General features: G+C 42.7%; 2 protein-coding genes and 1 pseudogene across 6 annotated transcripts; 1 reads left to right on the forward strand and 2 right to left on the reverse strand.

Moving 5' to 3' along the window:
• Positions 1 to 1,536: 1,536 nt before the first annotated feature.
• LOC124055034 lies at positions 1,537 to 3,549 on the reverse strand (annotated as a pseudogene).
• Positions 3,550 to 3,596: 47 nt separating this feature from the next.
• Positions 3,597 to 6,097, reverse strand: cnpy4 (canopy FGF signaling regulator 4). The gene is made up of 6 exons (XM_046381550.1): positions 5,885 to 6,097; positions 5,608 to 5,734; positions 5,311 to 5,407; positions 4,568 to 4,690; positions 4,251 to 4,368; positions 3,597 to 4,104 (listed from the first exon to the last, which is right to left on the reverse strand). Exons 1-6 carry the CDS (start codon positions 5,967 to 5,969, stop codon positions 4,010 to 4,012), a joined length of 645 nt encoding a protein of 214 aa, XP_046237506.1. The 5' UTR covers positions 5,970 to 6,097; the 3' UTR covers positions 3,597 to 4,009.
• Positions 6,098 to 6,202: 105 nt separating this feature from the next.
• Positions 6,203 to 15,473, forward strand: LOC124054976 (calpain-5-like). 5 transcript variants are annotated; one of them, XR_006842516.1, is made up of 15 exons: positions 6,203 to 6,336; positions 6,705 to 6,859; positions 7,381 to 7,698; positions 10,181 to 10,364; positions 11,825 to 11,956; positions 12,083 to 12,294; positions 12,424 to 12,616; positions 12,701 to 12,879; positions 13,270 to 13,347; positions 13,488 to 13,914; positions 13,996 to 14,118; positions 14,198 to 14,394; positions 14,494 to 14,677; positions 15,015 to 15,151; positions 15,245 to 15,473. XR_006842516.1 is itself a non-coding variant. In XM_046381547.1 (15 exons), exons 4-15 carry the CDS (start codon positions 10,200 to 10,202, stop codon positions 15,419 to 15,421), a joined length of 2,139 nt encoding a protein of 712 aa, XP_046237503.1. In that variant the 5' UTR covers positions 6,203 to 6,336; positions 6,705 to 6,925; positions 7,381 to 7,698; positions 10,181 to 10,199; the 3' UTR covers positions 15,422 to 15,473. The 5 variants fall into 5 exon arrangements, 4 of the variants coding, with proteins under 4 accessions (XP_046237503.1, XP_046237504.1, XP_046237502.1 ...); XM_046381547.1 differs by having other exon boundaries at positions 6,705 to 6,925; positions 14,494 to 14,612; XM_046381548.1 differs by having other exon boundaries at positions 7,381 to 7,727; positions 14,494 to 14,612.
• Positions 15,474 to 16,394: the final 921 nt, after the last annotated feature.

Here is a 16,394-nt window from a genome sequence, read left to right on the forward strand (position 1 = left end):
ATACTCAGCCTTCCTGCATCTTCTGAAAAACTTTAACAATTAGAGTAAATAAACTGGTGCAGTTCGCTGTGTGTTGTACTTCGGGGTATCCACGTTTGGAGGCTGTAAGAGGATCCTTTCGGAAATGTACATTCATGTCCTGTACGTTTTGGGGATCACCTCCCTCCATCTCAGTAGACCTTCAAACAGATCAGGTCCTTCTCCAGTGCATACAGCAGTATGGAGACGAGAGAAACCCTCCAGCTGATCCAGATGATTTCCTCTGGACGCCAAAATTTTGCATTAAAATCGCAATTGTTCTTCCTCAGGAATCTACACAGAGCATTTCCTCATTGGTAACTATGATGATTTGTTTGAGACAAGAGTGATGTCTTAAATAAACAAAACAAGTAAAAAAAACCCAATAACCCTGACTGAAGGCTTTGGCTCTGAAAACATGACTGGCAAAAGGAGCACAGTGGAAAATTATTGTGGTTGAATCCAAACGCAGTGCTTTTGTTTTTCCAGGTTTCCATCACTTTGTCTCTCAGCACTGACAGATGCTGGACGAAGAGCAAACTGTTGTTCTGCAGCGAGGGAAAACTCACCAATAAACCGCAAGTTAACCCGCTGCCTCGAAGGATCAGTGGCCGAGAGAGAAGATCAGAGTGTTTTACCTTCTGCTTGTGATGATATAACAATACCTGGTCCTTGAAGGGGAACAGAGAACTGGCTGCCAGCTAGAAATCCACAAATTCTGACAGACGTTTGGTGGCCTAAGAGTCTAAAATGTGAACTGGGAACCTTGTTAGGCTCGAGCAACCGCAAGTTTGGACAAGCTTGGTCCATTTTCGATCTTTTCAAATGAAATAGTGGCACAAAATTCATCTTCTCTTTTTTTATTTAGGCCCCAAAAAGAAACGTTTTGTTTCACGGTGAAGTGAGAAACACATGGGAGGGAGTGCAGCTTTTCAGCTTTGTGCGCTTTTATCATGCACGGCTGAAACATAAACCGCAAATGGAAAAGAAATCGAGTTAGTGGTTACACATTTCGGCTGTGTGACTGATCTCGACAGCCGGATTGCGACTACTAAGATAATGTTAACGTTTTAATGTCCAGGAGAAGCAAATCCACAATCTTGGTTTGCATACAAAAAATAAACGGTAAACACTGCAGCAGAACGTGTCAGTAAGTATTAAGGACAATTTTATTTTAATTTTGTGTTTCTTTTCTGTGTGTCCGCAGTACTTGGACACTGTTTTATTTTCAACAAGTTCATTTGATTGATTTTTTTAAAACAATTCTTATATTATCTGACATTATTGTTGGGTATTTTCTTGCCTCATTTGCAGCCCTGATGTTTTAATCCTGGTTGTAAAGCACTTTGTCACTTTGTTTTGAAAAGTGCTGTATAAATAAAGTAATGCACATTTTGTCAGTGCTGTTGTTGTACCAGTTTCACTCTAGTGAGCAAAAACAACAAAACAAGTGAAACAACATTAAGTTTTTCAGACACGTCACAGGTGGGTAAACACCAGTTTTATTAAACTCAGTTATTAATAGTCAGCTTTCAGGGGAGAAATATCATTGGACATCTCCCTGTGCAGCTCTGCAAGGACAGAAAATCAGAATTAATTTAATCATCTGATCATTTTATGTGCACAGACTACAGTACAGGTAGAAGAAGCAGTGCCAGTTTGCCTGGGCTTTGTTTTTCTCCTCACTGCCCTCTTGTGGTTAGACTTGGCACTGCTGCTGCAGCTCTCGCGGAGGTCGTGAGGCCGTCCACTGACCTCCACCCTGACCTTTTATTTATTTATTTATTTATTTTAATATGTCCTTTTGAGACCTCCCACTCGTAAAGGAACAAGCCTTGTTCACTTGGTCTTTCTTTGAAATGGGCTCTGAAATTTCAACTTTCAAGTTTAAATCTTTCTTTCAAATTAATGAAACTTTTGGCCTTGATTTGGCTCCACAGTATTAAAAACATGAGAAATCGGTACAGACAAGTGCGCCTGTGGTCCTGGCGGAAGAGGAAAGACCCGAGTTGAATCTGGAGGAGCTGGTCTTGGACTCTGGGCAGGAAACAGGAGCTAGAGCCCTGCAGCTGGGAGTCTGCACAACATCTGCAAAGACCAGACACATCCATATCAGATTTAACTTCTGCCCTCAGCATTTATTACATCAGTAATTTGGGTGCATTTTAAAATAGCAGGATACCAACATTGGAGGGATTTATACCGGGCCACTAAATGCGGGCCACTAAAATCCATTCAAAGGAAGTAGTTTTCATTTGGAAAATTAACTGGAGGAACCGCTGTAGACATTAAAGTCACAAGAGCTCAGCCCTGGTGGTCTACGACAGGGCATCTGGGGTAAGAGTTAGTGTCTGAGGTCAGAGTAGCCACACAGCTGTCTACATACAGACGAAGAGGAAGAGGATGATGATCCACAGAGGCCTCTATGTTGACTGTTTCACCCAGGAATTAAACAGAAAATTTTCTCTCACTGTGCCACCCATCGAAGGAATGAGAACATATAAATATTTACCAAGTTTAATGGTTTATTCCGGGGGGGGAAACACTATTTGCTGAATTGTATTTAGAAATTCATCAGTTGTAACATAGATTGAAATCAGCATTTTGTGCAGGAAAGAAGTCTTGCATTTGGATGTTAGGGTTAAGAAATACTTTTGAAGTTTGTTTACATTTTACACTAAGCAGTAGTGGTTCCACTATTTTCTTCTTCTGCCACATTTAAATATAAAGCTTTTACAAAAGAATGTGTTAATTTCATTTTTTAAAATAATTTCACCTTGTCCTCAGTGGTCCTGCTTATGGATTGTTTGTCAACCAGACTGTAAACCAGCTCACCTGTCATGAGCCTGACAGGTGAGCAGCAGTGTAAAGCGTGGAGACCATTAAGTGTGTGTAAATACACCTTCCATGTTCACAGTGAATGGGAATAGCAGCTCCACCTGCCTGCAGCATGTCTCCAGGTGATGTTGGAGATGGGAGAGTACAGCAGCAGGCTGTTGTATAGCACAGCACTGTGGGTGAACTGCATGCAAGTTGTATTATCAAAATAAAACCACTAGGTGGCAGTATTATGCAGCTGGGATCCATAAAGCACTATTTTACATCAATGCTTGCTCTGGAATAAAAGTGACATAGTTTGATTATCAGGAGGCTCACAAACCATCACTTCACTCCCACAGTCGGTCACAGGTGATCTGATGATGCACTCCCTGTTTCCTGAGGCTTTGGCTGTGCAGCCATGTTGTTCACTGCTGACAGCCCCAAGTGTGAAGTGCTTGGGTTCCACAAGCAGACCGGGGTCAAACAGATTAGCTTTCATCACAACCTCGATGCCGTCCTCATGACAGTTCGCCACAAAGGTCCTGACTTTGTGATCCCCAGACTGAGAGGACGCAAAGTGTTTCTCTCAAGAGCAGCCAAGTCAGTGAAGGACAGAACAAGGGGTTCGGTTTGCTAAGTGTTGCACCAGGTTGTCTTGAATTCAGACCAAATAACTAAAAAAATGGTAAGGTAAATAAATATAAGAACCATTGCAGCGCTGAAAACAATTCACAAAATGCAAACTCAAAAGCCAAAACTGTTATAAAAAAAGTGTTTTATTAACAACAAAAACAAACTGTACATGTTGCATTTAAAGACTGTAAACTGGGGTGAAAAAATACTGATGTGTACCATAAAACGCTGGCATAATCAGAGATGCAACAGCGTATACACATAACCTTAATCCAAATGTGTGAGTGTTTAAAAAAAAACATTCATATAAAAATAGCAGGAGAAATTTAGTGTTTTAAGTATATAAAGCATAATGCCAATCTATTATAAATTCCATCATAAACCCTAATACATTTGGCAGCAGAAATGTGGTGTTAGTTTACCTTATGTGACACTGAGCCGATAGCTAAAACTGTGGAACAATACATTCATTCTTTGCAGCTTTCCCACTGAAACTGAGGTTATTTTATTATCTTCTGCATTGGCGCTTTGCATTTCCTCAAAGCTCCCCAGCGTCATGCGTTGCTCCCTGCTCTTCTGTGCTGTCACTTTCTGACTCCCCCACGTCTCCTTTCCACACCTCGTTTATACATTCTGAAGGAGGGAGAGCGGAAAAAAGGGACGCACATGTGGGATGAGGTTTTTTAGAAAACTGCTTGACACAAATGTTGACATATATAGCAACATAGCAGTCGTGAAAGTTCAAGACACGTAAAGCTTTGCGCACACTCGTCGTCTACCTCGCTCTGACGCCTTGAGGACGTGCTTCTGACAGAGGAAGTTCTCCAGCCTCTGGTCCTGGTGATGGAAGTACCAGTCCTCCACGACGTCCTCATACTGCTCCAGCATCGTCTCACACTGACCGACACACACACACACACACACACACACACAGGTAGATTACTAGATTTATTCCTAAGGTTATGTCGTTTTAACAATGTGTTTTTTTGCTTTCCAATAAATGCATGATTATGTGCTTTTGACTGCTTTTAACTTAATGATAAATAAATCATCCATCATTAGTTATGTACAAACTTTACATGACAAATCCTCCCACCTGTTTTTTCATGTCAGACACCTCTACAGAGGGTTCATCCCACAGCTCATATGGCATTCCCAGGTCCACTTTAACTCCTTTATGGACCAGGTTCTTCAGAGTGGTCATGGTCTGACTTGCGCCCTGCAACACATACAAACCAACTAGCGGTCAGTTTGCTACACAAATGGATATAAATACAAAAATATAAGTTATTGGGTGGAGTTGTCTTGCAATGTGAAATATACCATATACACTGAATGGGAAACTAGTTACTGTAGATACACTATATGAACAAAAGTATTGGTACATAACTCTTTATTACTGAATTCAGGTGTGTTATGGGGCTGTTTTTCAGGGGTCACTTCCTTTACTTGAAGGTAAATCTTAATGCTTCAGCTTCCAACTTTGTGGCAGCAGTTTGGGGAAGGCTCTTTTCTATTCCTGCATGACTGTGCACAAAGCAAACTCTGTAAGAGTCTGGTGTGGAGGAACTTGACTGCCCCACACAGAGTCCTGAGCTCAACCCCACTGCTGTTGCTCTACTGCATGAATTGGGAGAAATTCCCACAGAAACATGTGAAAAGCCTTCCCAGAAGAGAGGAGGCTGTTATGGCTGCAAAGCTGTTTGTGTGTTTAGAATATGATGCCATTAAAGTTCCTATTGGTGTAAATGTCAGGTGTCCCAATACTTCTGTCTTTATAGTGTAGGTGAACGCGCCCTTAAAACCTGCGGCTGAATGCTGGTGAGACCTTCACGTCACCTTGGCGTAGCGGAGGCTGCCAGGCCTCTCTGCGTGGACACTGTACTGCAGGATGCGTTCACATATGTTGTCTACAGCCTCAGTCAGCCGAGTTTCCCTGTAAGAAGAACACATGTGCATAAATGTCACAAGTCAGGCGTGCAGGCTTTACATCAGTGCATAAAGCTCACTTTATCATGAGGATTATCAGTCAGCTTTCGAAAGTAATCGTTAAATAAAATTTGTGGCACCAGGGAAGCTGTGCCAGGTTTTAAAAAAATTATTAACAGTGACGCACATTCCCCAGAGTTAACTTACGACGTGTTATATTTTATTTTTCTTCTTCTCTTGCCATTGTCCAACACTTGTCCAACCTCCAGGACTTCTTTGGATCGACCCGTTTTTGCCAGAGCATCCTGCAGCTCTATTGTCAGAAACTTACACACTGACGGGACAAAAGCAGGAATAAAACCTTAGAAATGCTGCTTTGTGATCACGCACACGAGAGAAAGGAAACATATGTCATACATACGCCATACAGCCGTTATTAAGACACATAAGTAACATCCCAACTAGTGTCGCTTCTTCGTCCCACCTTCGCATTTATTCGGCAGTCTCTCGTCTTCGTCTGCTGTAACAACACTGCAGACACAAATCAAAATCAGTGTAAAAAGTTTCATTGTAACCGTTCGTTGTTAAAGCTGAAGGGGGAAATAAAGTTTACTATCACAGCGGCCACATCGGCATATTTTTGACGATTTGCAATTGCGCATGCGTGTTCCAACAGACCAGAGCAGTGCATGCCTGATGGTTGGATTTCAGGGAGGATTGTCGATAGAAGAAAACGCCAACTAATTAGTGCTTCATAAGAATTGCTTAACATTTTACCATTACTTTGTTTTAACTTGTTTTTATTTAATTTAGCTTCCCAGAGGATTTCTAGACACGTTTCTGAACACCTTTTACTTTACAAAACAATTAGAAATAGAATTATTTTGGTCATCCAAGATATGTTTTCTGTTGGAAGATGCAGCATTATAAAGAAAGGTAGGTAAATGTAATGTTTTTTCATCAACGTCGTAATCAAAAATATCAAACCGATGAAATGTACTAGAAAAACCATATTTTATGATGTTTGTCTGACTTGACTAAAAGCAGAACATCACAAGACAGCAGCTGTTCTAAGGTTTTAGCAACAGCTTCTCAGTTATGTTGAAGTTGGCCTGTTCATAACAACAGACCATTGCAAAAATATATTTAAGAAACCCTCTTAACTAAATTAAGATTAATCCGAGCCATTGCATTTAGTTCATCAGCAGTAGGGATGACATTCCCCCAGGAATGAAAGGATAATTAAGTTGATATTTGGCAGTGAAGTGGTTAAAATAGAAACCGCTTGCCTCTTGGTTTCTCAGGTGTCAGGGGCAACACGCTCGACAGCAACAGATACTCCAGGAGGCTGAAGCAGAGGAGGGGAGGGGAAGAGGAGAGGACACCAAAAAGATAAGGCAGAAAACCTGAGGAGAGGCAGCTGCAGGCCATGTTGATATGAGGACAGGAAAGAAAAGGGGTGAGACACGAGGAGGAGGGGGGAGTGAATGTGCACAGTCACCAACACAGAAGAGCACAGGCAGCAGTGAGTGACACACACACTCCCACGAAACATGTTTGTTTATGTCCTCCAGCAGCAGGACAGTTTGCACACAGACGTCACAGGATAAAGTGACTGAAACTCAAGAGTAACTGCAGTGACTGTAGTGTGTGACGGGCGGGAGGCTTTCACGGCTATAATTGTGTGTTATGTCATTTAGCGAGGTGACTGTCTGTCTATTGTCTGTGTGGAGGGAGATAAAGTTACACGGCAGTGACACCCTGCTCTGTGTGTGTCACGGCTGTATGCACGTGGACTCACACACACAGGTGCATCACACATGAGGCTGTTACATGTACACACACGCACACACACACACACACACACACACATACGATACTCAGTCATAAGAGATGGTGCAGCGCTCGCGTGAAGCTGTGGCCTCGGTTTTCTAATTTGCATTTTATTCTCTTACCTTTCATTTTTATTTTTGTCTCCAGGTCCAGTGAAACAAATCTCTGAGACGACACGGAAGAAAGTAGCTACTGGAGATGAATCAAACGCTCTCGACAGATTCAGAGGACGGAAGAAGGAAGTGCCGGTCGGCTTTTAACAGCTGAGTCTGGGACAAAGTAGAAGTGGAGGAAAGAGGTGACAAATGCTGGCTGTTGGTCACAACAGAGCATGTTGTGAAAGATCTGGATACCCTGGATACCCTGAATGACCAAAGTAGGACCTGGACCTGGATCCCCTGCCTGAGCTCAAAGAATAGATTATCTCAGGAAAGCAAGTGGATAAACATCTACTCTGACTTTAAGGTACAAGAATTTACCTGCAGTTCATACTGGTAAGACAACAATGGTATAAAACTCACTGTCATTTAATGTGTAAACAGTTATTTATAACAGTCTAATGCATGTAATCATCACTGACACGTTTTTAAGAAAAAGAGATTTATTTTGTAATCTGAAGTCTCTGAGTCTCTGTCAGTCACTGAATTGACAAAAGGATGAATTATTCTTTTCATATGCAAACTATGAAGCTTCCTGTAAGGATGTTCTTTGTTTGTTTGTATCAAATATTCACATGTTGAGTTCAGTCTTTATCATCGACATGGAAACAGAGTCATTGCTCAGAAAATGACATTAGAAACCATCAGTTGAGGCGATAACCAAGTTCAGGCAGGTAAAATTAATGACGAGAAAGAGTGCTAAACCAGAAGTTAAAGTCTAAACCAGAATAAAATCATATTCAACAACAGTCTAATCATATAATACTGAATGTTTGCTGAAACTGAAATGACAAATCCAAAAAACATCCGATAAAAGGCAATTCTGGACAACTACAGCGAGATGTGTTCAAAAATACTGAAAATTAAATGACACATCAATTGCTATTTCATTTAGCTGTGACTGATTATTCATAATTGATGGTCTGTTTTCAGTTTTAATTAATCACACAATCTCATAAGAGCTCAGATCAAATAATAATGTTGAGTCACAGGAATTCATGATTTATATTTGGTTGCTGCGCTCACTGAAACCCTTTTTCACATACAAAGATGGACAATGTGTCTCCACTTCCTCCCACTGTACAGAAGTGAAGCCAAAAGATCCCGGACACCAGCACTGCCATCTTGTGCTGATGATGTCATTTGGAGCCAGAGTCTGTGCAGTAGTAATCAGGCTTTGGAGCAACATCAACATCGGTTACAAGCAGCACCAGTTGATACATTGCGTGGTTTTTCACGCCTAACAAGACCATAGCTGTATGCCTACAGGCAGCAGTAACACAGTATTGTGTATACGGCTCATTTAATTGGACACAAAAAAAGACAAAAGCATGCAAAACCACAACTTTTATTTGTAGTAGATCTTCTTTGCGGCCATCTTGGTTTGCGAACTCGGTGTCCTCCGAGGACAACCAAGTTGACGAATTGGAATTCCGACTGTGAGTGGTGTTTGATTTGTCACTTCCACCTTTGGAAGTTGGAAAACAACTGGGAAAACGACTTACAAGTACAAATCCAATGCGGCATATGTCCCATGTGTTAACACGCAGGGTGAGGGATTTATGACCTGTTCTGCAGCCAACCACCAGGGGGCGAACAAGATGCTTTGGCTTCACATTTGATTAGCTCTTGGGAAGTCATCCATCAGACAATGATTCAAGCGTGATAAGACACAAATTTGTCGTGAATGAGTCTCCTGTGTTTTCCTTCAGTTTGTGTGTGTGTCGCTGCTTAAATCTGATACAAGAAAAGCAAAACCTCGCTGATAATTGATGACACTGACCTGCACGGCATCTGCAAACCCAAGCACCTACAAAGTTTCATCTCTGCTTTTCCTATCTGCACCCCAAGGCCCTGAGCTGACCCTGGCATGAACACACACACACACACGCCTGCTCGTGTCCACATACACACACACACGCTGCTGAGTCCAGCAGTTGATATCACTGATGACTAAAATGGTACTGTTCCTGCTGTCCTCACCCAACACACTCTCACACACACATTGACCATAGCTGTAGTACACAAAACAAGATTAAATGTTTGTCATATTTGCAGTGGTAACTAATAAATTTAATTGCCAGTTTACTACAGGATGTTGCATCATGAACACGTAGGTGGAGCTTTACACACTTTATATTACTGTGTTTGATATCAGTCAGTGTAGCCAACAGGTTTGATTTATCTCTTCTGGTACTGCCTTGTACTATTATTATTAGTCAGCCTTCAGTAAAGGAAAAAGATTACACACCAGTATTTTATTTAGCATATTTATACAGCTTACTGTACTATCTGGTAAACCATTTAAGCAGAGTCATTCATTAACAATGGCTCCAGTGTTTGCATTAAAACAGCGGCCTTTTTGTCTGACTGAAGTAGTAAAGTGATTGGGTAAACTTTGAAAATGACTATCGAAATATATATCAAAGGAGGATGCAAAAATTTGCCTTTACCGCTCTGAGATGTTTCTCCTTGGTCCACTTTAGAGTTTGTGCTGAAGCTACCAGTACACGTAGCCTCAGCATCTTTTATCATTCGTCTGTCTTCAAAACAACATTTACATTAACACAGGACATTGCAATGTTATGTAAACTTTAACATTAAAAGTGGAATAAAGTGATCCAGTCATTAGTTACATCAGGGCTTAAATGCAACAGTTCAGTGAGTTTGTAAAACAGCTGAGCAATTTAATCAATGAAATGAAAAGAAATCTCAACATTTTGTATGTTTTATAATCTACTAAATATACTGTCACTGTGTTTCTCTTCTTCTTTCCACCTGTCCTGAAGCCTGTCCTCTCCTGCCACAATGCCCGAACGAGTGAACAGTTTCCAGGGTCAAAACTTTCACAAGCTGAGGCGGGCCTGCTTGCGTCGAGGAGCGCTCTTCAAGGATCCCCTGTTCCCCGCCGCTGCCCAGTCCCTCTTCTACAAGAGGGAGCCCCTGCCGGGTCTGACCTGGAAGAGGCCAGGGGTGGGTGACCTTAAATGGATTCATGGATTCTCGCTTTTTACACATCTTACATTGCTGCATTTTCCTCTTTCAGACTATTTCAAACCACTACAGGGACTTACTACACAAACAGTATCTCATCTCTTCCCTCATCTAAATCGAGTGGCTCAGCTGCAGCATGTTACGTTTCCATCAGAATGAGTTAATTAAAGCACTTTCTATTATAGGAGAGGCGTCAGGCAGTGAAAGCTGAGCCCTTAGGGAGCAAGTGCTGTTGATGAACCACTCTACTCGGGTGTGTGTGTGTGTGTGTATACAGGTTAGAAAAAGCAGCAGCCAATTTAAATAGTCCAGGTGTTTTTAGCACAGTGTTGAGATAGTGGGTGTAGCTGTGTATAATTAAAGGTGTTTGTTGTGGCTACAGAAAACCAAGTGGCCTTTAATGGTGGCAATGAAAGGAGAGGTTAAAGCCAAGGTCAAATTATTTATTGTTCGGTGTCTGTTAGCAATAAAATATCATATTTAACAGTGCAAGGAAATGGATTGCGAAAGTACAAACAAAAAGCGTCATTAGACAGTCAAGAGTAAAAGTTTAGTACAATAGAGATCACAAAAGGAGTTGGAGAAAAAAAACATTTTTGTCATAAGAGATGGCAGTTGTTTTCCAGATATCTTTAGTTAGTTAGTCTCTGACACATAAGGGGGATTAACTTGTTAAAACCCTGTTGGCTTTTAATTTGCTGATTCAGGGCTGAAAATAAAGGGTTAATGGTACTGTGTTCCTAACACTCCGCTCAGGTATTTTAAGTGTGTATCAACACTGAGTCGGACGACAGGGTGACATCTGTCTTATATTTGTCATGATTTTGATATCTTCTCATATCTTGCCCTACATTTAAAGAGGTCATGACTAGTGACTGTGTATGTTTCTGCATGTGTGTGTGCGAGTGTGTGTCTAGCAGCACTTCTACTGTTACCTGACCCTGTCCAAACTGAGATCTCCTCAGCAGTGCTCGGACACTCTGCCTCTGAATCGGCTCCCAGGCCCCATAAAACACTGTGACGCCACGAACTGCTGCAATCACCAGTCAGAGCTTATTTAAAGCTTCTGTATAATCATTATTTTTATATTAACAACAGATCGCAGTGATAAACCCACAGAGAATTATCCACCTGACTCTGCAGTTCCTCTCAGTCCATACAGAGCATTTTAGCTTTCTCACTGCTCTAATCAGCGTTGTTTCAAGCAGTGGCAGGCAGGTGTTTTCATCACAACAGATTTTAAATACCCACTGTGTCCGCTACACAAAGTTAGCGACTGGCTAAAGAAAAACATGCAGTAGCATTTAGCAGCTGAAGAACCGGGTGTTTCAACAGAAAAGAGTTAAAATGAGAGCAGATATTGGACCCAGACTCGTCAGCTGGGCAGAAACATGACTTGAAGTGAATGCTAATGTTGCATTGTTGTGATCCAATTCCAGGAGATATGCAAAGACCCCCGTCTGTTTGTTGATGGCATCAGCACTCGTGACTTGCACCAGGGGAGTCTGGGTAACTGCTGGATGGTGGCAGCCATTTCCTGCTTAGCATCTGAGCCGTCTCTGTGGAAGAAGGTGGTGTATTTCATCCTTTTTCCTCCTTGCCACCTTTTCTCCTTTCTGTCTTGCTACCTTCCTTCCTTCTGCTTTTCCCTCCTTTAATGGCTTCATCTCTGCTCCGTTCTTCATCCTCTATTCCAGGTGATCCCCGACCACGTGGAGCAGGAGTGGAATCCAAAGCATCCTAACCTGTACGCAGGAATCTTCCATTTTCGGTTCTGGAGACTTGGCCGGTGGATGGATGTTGTTGTGGACGACCGTCTGCCGGTCAGCAGGGATGGAGTGCTGCTTTTCTGCCGCTCAGCCACACCACGAGAGTTTTGGAGCGCCCTGTTGGAGAAGGCCTACGCTAAGTAAGTCACCATGTTGTAATTAAGTACATTTCAGCAACTTCATAAAACATTTAAAAAAAAAACCACCCAAGTAGTGCAAACACACTCGTAATGTTAAGGAGTCAGTCAGTCTGTCGGATTCACTTCCAGGCTAAATGGCTGCTATGAGGCTCTGGAGGGAGGAAACACAACAGAGGCACTGATTGACTTCACTGGTGGGGTTTCAGAGCCCCTCAGCTTGGATCGCGAGGCCCTCAGCCTGCACAGCGACCAGAGGCGTGCGTTCTTCCAGACGCTGGCCAAGGCCCACGAACGCAAAGCCCTCATCACCTGCTCCATACGGGTAGGCCGTAGTGTTCCTGAGAATCTTAAAACAAAAGAAATGCTTTAAGTTTTGGAAAAGCTTAGTTATATTTTTCATTTAAAGCCAGCAGAGGGGGAGACGGTGGAGTCGGTGATGGACTGCGGTCTGGTGCGAGGACACGCTTATGGGATCACAGCAGTGAGGAAGGTGAGGCTGCAGTCTGATGGGATGGCCCGACTCTTCATGGTGCGCATGAGGAACCCGTGGGGGACCACAGACTGGACTGGAGCCTGGAGTCAGGGGTGAGGGCATTTTGTTACTTGGCTTCGTCTGCCACGTGTCTGACTGCTGAGTACATCATACATTTTGCTGGAGCTGTGGGATTAAAGCCTCTGCTGACATTTAACAGTGTCAGTCTGTTGTACAACATTTTATAGTGCCACTGCAGCTTTTCTTTGGACAGTGTCTGACATTTTACAATAGTTTTGGAGTTGTTTTACGAGGGGACATCTGCCATTGGCATTATGGAAGTCTGAGAAACTCTGAAAATGGCCAAAATGGACCTATAAAGTTTTCCAGAAGTTGAAACATTACTTGTATTTTTCATATGTCATTTCCAGTGTCAGACCCTGTAGTTCTACATTTTTTTCTCTGCTGACTTTGACATTATTGCCCGTGTACGCCCCCTACAGGTCGCAGCAGTGGCAGCAGATAAGTCGTGCAGAGAGGGAAAAGATGGGCCTCGTTGTTCGAGACGTTGGGGAGTTCTGGTAGACATTCGCTCTTTATTTTTCATATGGACCCCTTCAAATAAAGTAACTGCTAATATTCCTACTGTCCACATAAAATAATAATGAAAGCAACATGATTTATGTCTTCTTGTTGTTCTCATGTTAATGTACCTCCTCAGGATGGATTTCGAGGATTTCTGTCGCTACTTCACAGATGTGGTGGTGTGCCGCCTGGTGGAGAGGGCTCTGCTGTGGCCGAGCTCTCATTGGAGGGAGGTGCACCACTATGGAGAGTGGACTCCAGGTCTCACTTCCCACGGAACGCCTCCACCCACCATCCTCCGCAGCAACCACACGCTGAGCTTGGGGAGGGGCAACGCCAAACCTGAAGGGACCAAGCAGCGAGGTAACCGGAAGGAAGCCAGACTCGGGAAGAGTCAGCAGACTGGAGGGAGAGGAGGAAGGCGTGAACACAATGAGGCTGTGAAAAAGGCGACAAAATCAGATGAAGGTGGAGAGCTGGGAGGATGGGGGGCACAGATGGACAAGACGAGTCGATGTGGAGGATGCATCAACCACAGAGACACTTTCCTGCACAATCCACAGGTAAAACTGAGGTGGAACCTCTGAGTAATTAAGCAAGTGCAACAACTCAAACATACTTTTTCTTTCTGTCTTTCTTTCTAGTTCATGTTTGAGTTGAGAGGCAAAGAGGAGGAGGTGTTGATCAGTCTGCAGCAGGAGGACAGGAGGATACGGAGGAAAGATGGAGAGGGAGAAAACCTGCCTATCGGCTTTGAGGTGCTGAAGGTGAGTAATCCAAGGACGGAAATGTGCACACACACTTTTCAGTTCCCACAAAAGAATCATTGCTTCTGTCACCGTGCAGGTGGAGGTGAATCGCTGCAGTCGGGTGCAGTGCGTGGTGGAGCAGGCAGCCAGCTCCGTCTACATGGACTCCCGCAGTGTAACGCTGAGGGGGACTCTGGCTCCAGGTCGCTACGTCGTGCTGCCCACCACCTTCCTGCCAGGCGCCACAGGACGCTTCCTTCTACGTCTCTTCTCGCACTCCCACGTTCGACTCAGGTGTGTGACATGTTTGATCCTGACGTAACAAATGTTAACAAATCTTCCTCTTCAACCCTCCCTCTGATTTGTTTGTTTGATCTTTCTGTTTTTGCGTAGGGAACTGAGGGAGGATTTGCCGTCTCCCTCTTTGCTCGAGTGTTTTCTACCTCAACCCACTGTGGTGACCACAGTCCATCTGCGCAGAGCGTCGGGACTCAGCCCTCCGAAACAGACAGGTTCTCCACATCTCCTCTGCTTTTACAGAAAGAAGAGGGCAGAAAAGCAACATCTCTTTGCTGAAGTAATAACACAAGTTCAGTGGTTCCCAAACTTTGGGGTCAGGCCACTCCACAGGGTCACAAAATAAATCTGCAGGGGTCATGAGATGATTAATGGGAGAGAAGAGAAGAATAAACAAAGTTCTGCAGCACATATTTCCATTAATGTTGTGGACTATTCTCTAATCTTTGTTTTTTAGTGAAACATTAGATAATTTGTTCTGTTTGGGATTCAAACTGTTGAAAGCCAAACTACATGTATTATAATTTTTTTTTTTTTTAATTAAAATGTTAATCTAAAAGCAGCTACACTCAAAAAGTACTTGAGCACCTTGTTGTGTTGTGTGTTCTGATCCACAGCTCCAGATGTTTACGCTGTAGTGCGCTGTGAGAATGACACCGTAAGGTCGCGGGTTTTCAAGGCGGAGGGAAACCCCGAGTTTAACCTCAGAACCATCTTCTACAGGAGATACCCCGACACACACATCTCTATTGAGGTTTGACACATTCATATCCTCTGTATCACACACACACACACACAGATGGCATGCACACACAGTCAGTCCCAGCGTACGTCTTGTTGTTTGCAGTTGTGGAGCAGAGGTCTTCTGTGTGACTCGGCTCTCGGGGAGGCTCGACTCCGCACGGTGGACTCGGAGAGGAATCGCAGTCATGTGATGGACCTACAAGGCAGCCAGTCCCGGTCAGGACACCGAGGGTGTGTCTACGTCGAGACGTCCTCCAGCATCTGCCTCACAGACTTGTGACAAAACTACATCAAGACCTCAAAAGGTGGAGGCTGATGGGCATTTTAATGAAGTAATGAAAAAAATAACAGAACACTTCATGTGCTGAACAGTTTCTAAAAATCAAATCAACAAAGGTGCTGTAGTTGCATTCACAATTTGAGTAAAACTGAGCAAATATTGTCTGAGCGCAGTGACAGGAGTAACTAAGGTCTCTGTTATTTAAAAGATGTTTTTGTTGATGTTGTTTGATCTGCTGGTCAGATTTGCAGGTTAGACGTCAGCAGTCGATTAAAATAACCTGAAACTGCTGCCAAATAAGATTTCTTGTGTGTCATTGTATTTAATATATTCATACTGTTGCTGTGTGTTGTTGCGGTCATTAAAATAGTCTACAAAATGCAAACTTTTATTATTATTGATGTTAGTATGCATTTGTGTTTTGAAAACATTTTCTTATGATTAAATGACTCACATTGTTTGTAGTGCTTTCACTTTTATTTTAGCTAAATTTCACAGTCGATTAAAGTCACTTCATGTCATCATCGTGAGCATTTGAATTATTGATATATCTTACAGAAGACATTTTATTTTCATTTTGCTCCTCTGCTACCTTTTTGTATTTTTTGCCTTTTTAATTACATGATAAAAATGATGGAAATACATCAAGTCACAGACGTGACTGCAGCATTACTGCACCTGACACCTCTTGGTAAAATACTGGGTAACTTTTACCACAAATAAAACCACACCTTTATTAAAATGTACACCATTCAAACACAAGATAAAAGGCGAAGCCTGCCAACCCTTATCTGATCTCATTTGACAGTATTTGTATATTCTGAGCCTGTGGTATTTCATATCTGCTTTACAATAAAGGCCAAATGTTGCTCATGGTCCAGTTTTTAACTCTGGCACATTTTGGTCAAGTTAAACAATGAAATTTTATTTCATTTATACCTTTAGTCTCTCTGTATTATATGTCATCTTATTA

This window comes from Scatophagus argus, chromosome 23 (assembly GCF_020382885.2).
Source record: "Scatophagus argus isolate fScaArg1 chromosome 23, fScaArg1.pri, whole genome shotgun sequence".
NCBI classification, from domain to species: Eukaryota; Metazoa; Chordata; class Actinopteri; family Scatophagidae; genus Scatophagus; species Scatophagus argus.

What these genes read in the sequence shown, in the direction of transcription:
- LOC124054976 (XM_046381547.1), top strand. Translation starts at nt 10,200, where the DNA reads ATGCCCGAACGAGTGAACAGTTTCCAGGGTCAAAACTTTCACAAGCTG. An exon ending in CACTCCCACGTTCGACTCAG is followed by an intron (nt 14,395 to 14,493) that starts GTGTGTGACATG and finishes GTTTTTGCGTAG; the next exon opens with GGAACTGAGGGAGGATTTGC. An exon ending in ACACACACATCTCTATTGAG is followed by an intron (nt 15,152 to 15,244) that starts GTTTGACACATT and finishes TGTTGTTTGCAG; the next exon opens with TTGTGGAGCAGAGGTCTTCT.
- cnpy4 (XM_046381550.1), bottom strand. Translation starts at nt 5,969, where the DNA reads ATGAAACTTTTTACACTGATTTTGATTTGTGTCTGCAGTGTTGTTACA. An exon ending in AAAATAAAATATAACACGTC is followed by an intron (nt 5,408 to 5,607) that starts GTAAGTTAACTC and finishes TTCTTCTTACAG; the next exon opens with GGAAACTCGGCTGACTGAGG. An exon ending in TGTCTGACATGAAAAAACAG is followed by an intron (nt 4,369 to 4,567) that starts GTGGGAGGATTT and finishes TGTGTCGGTCAG; the next exon opens with TGTGAGACGATGCTGGAGCA.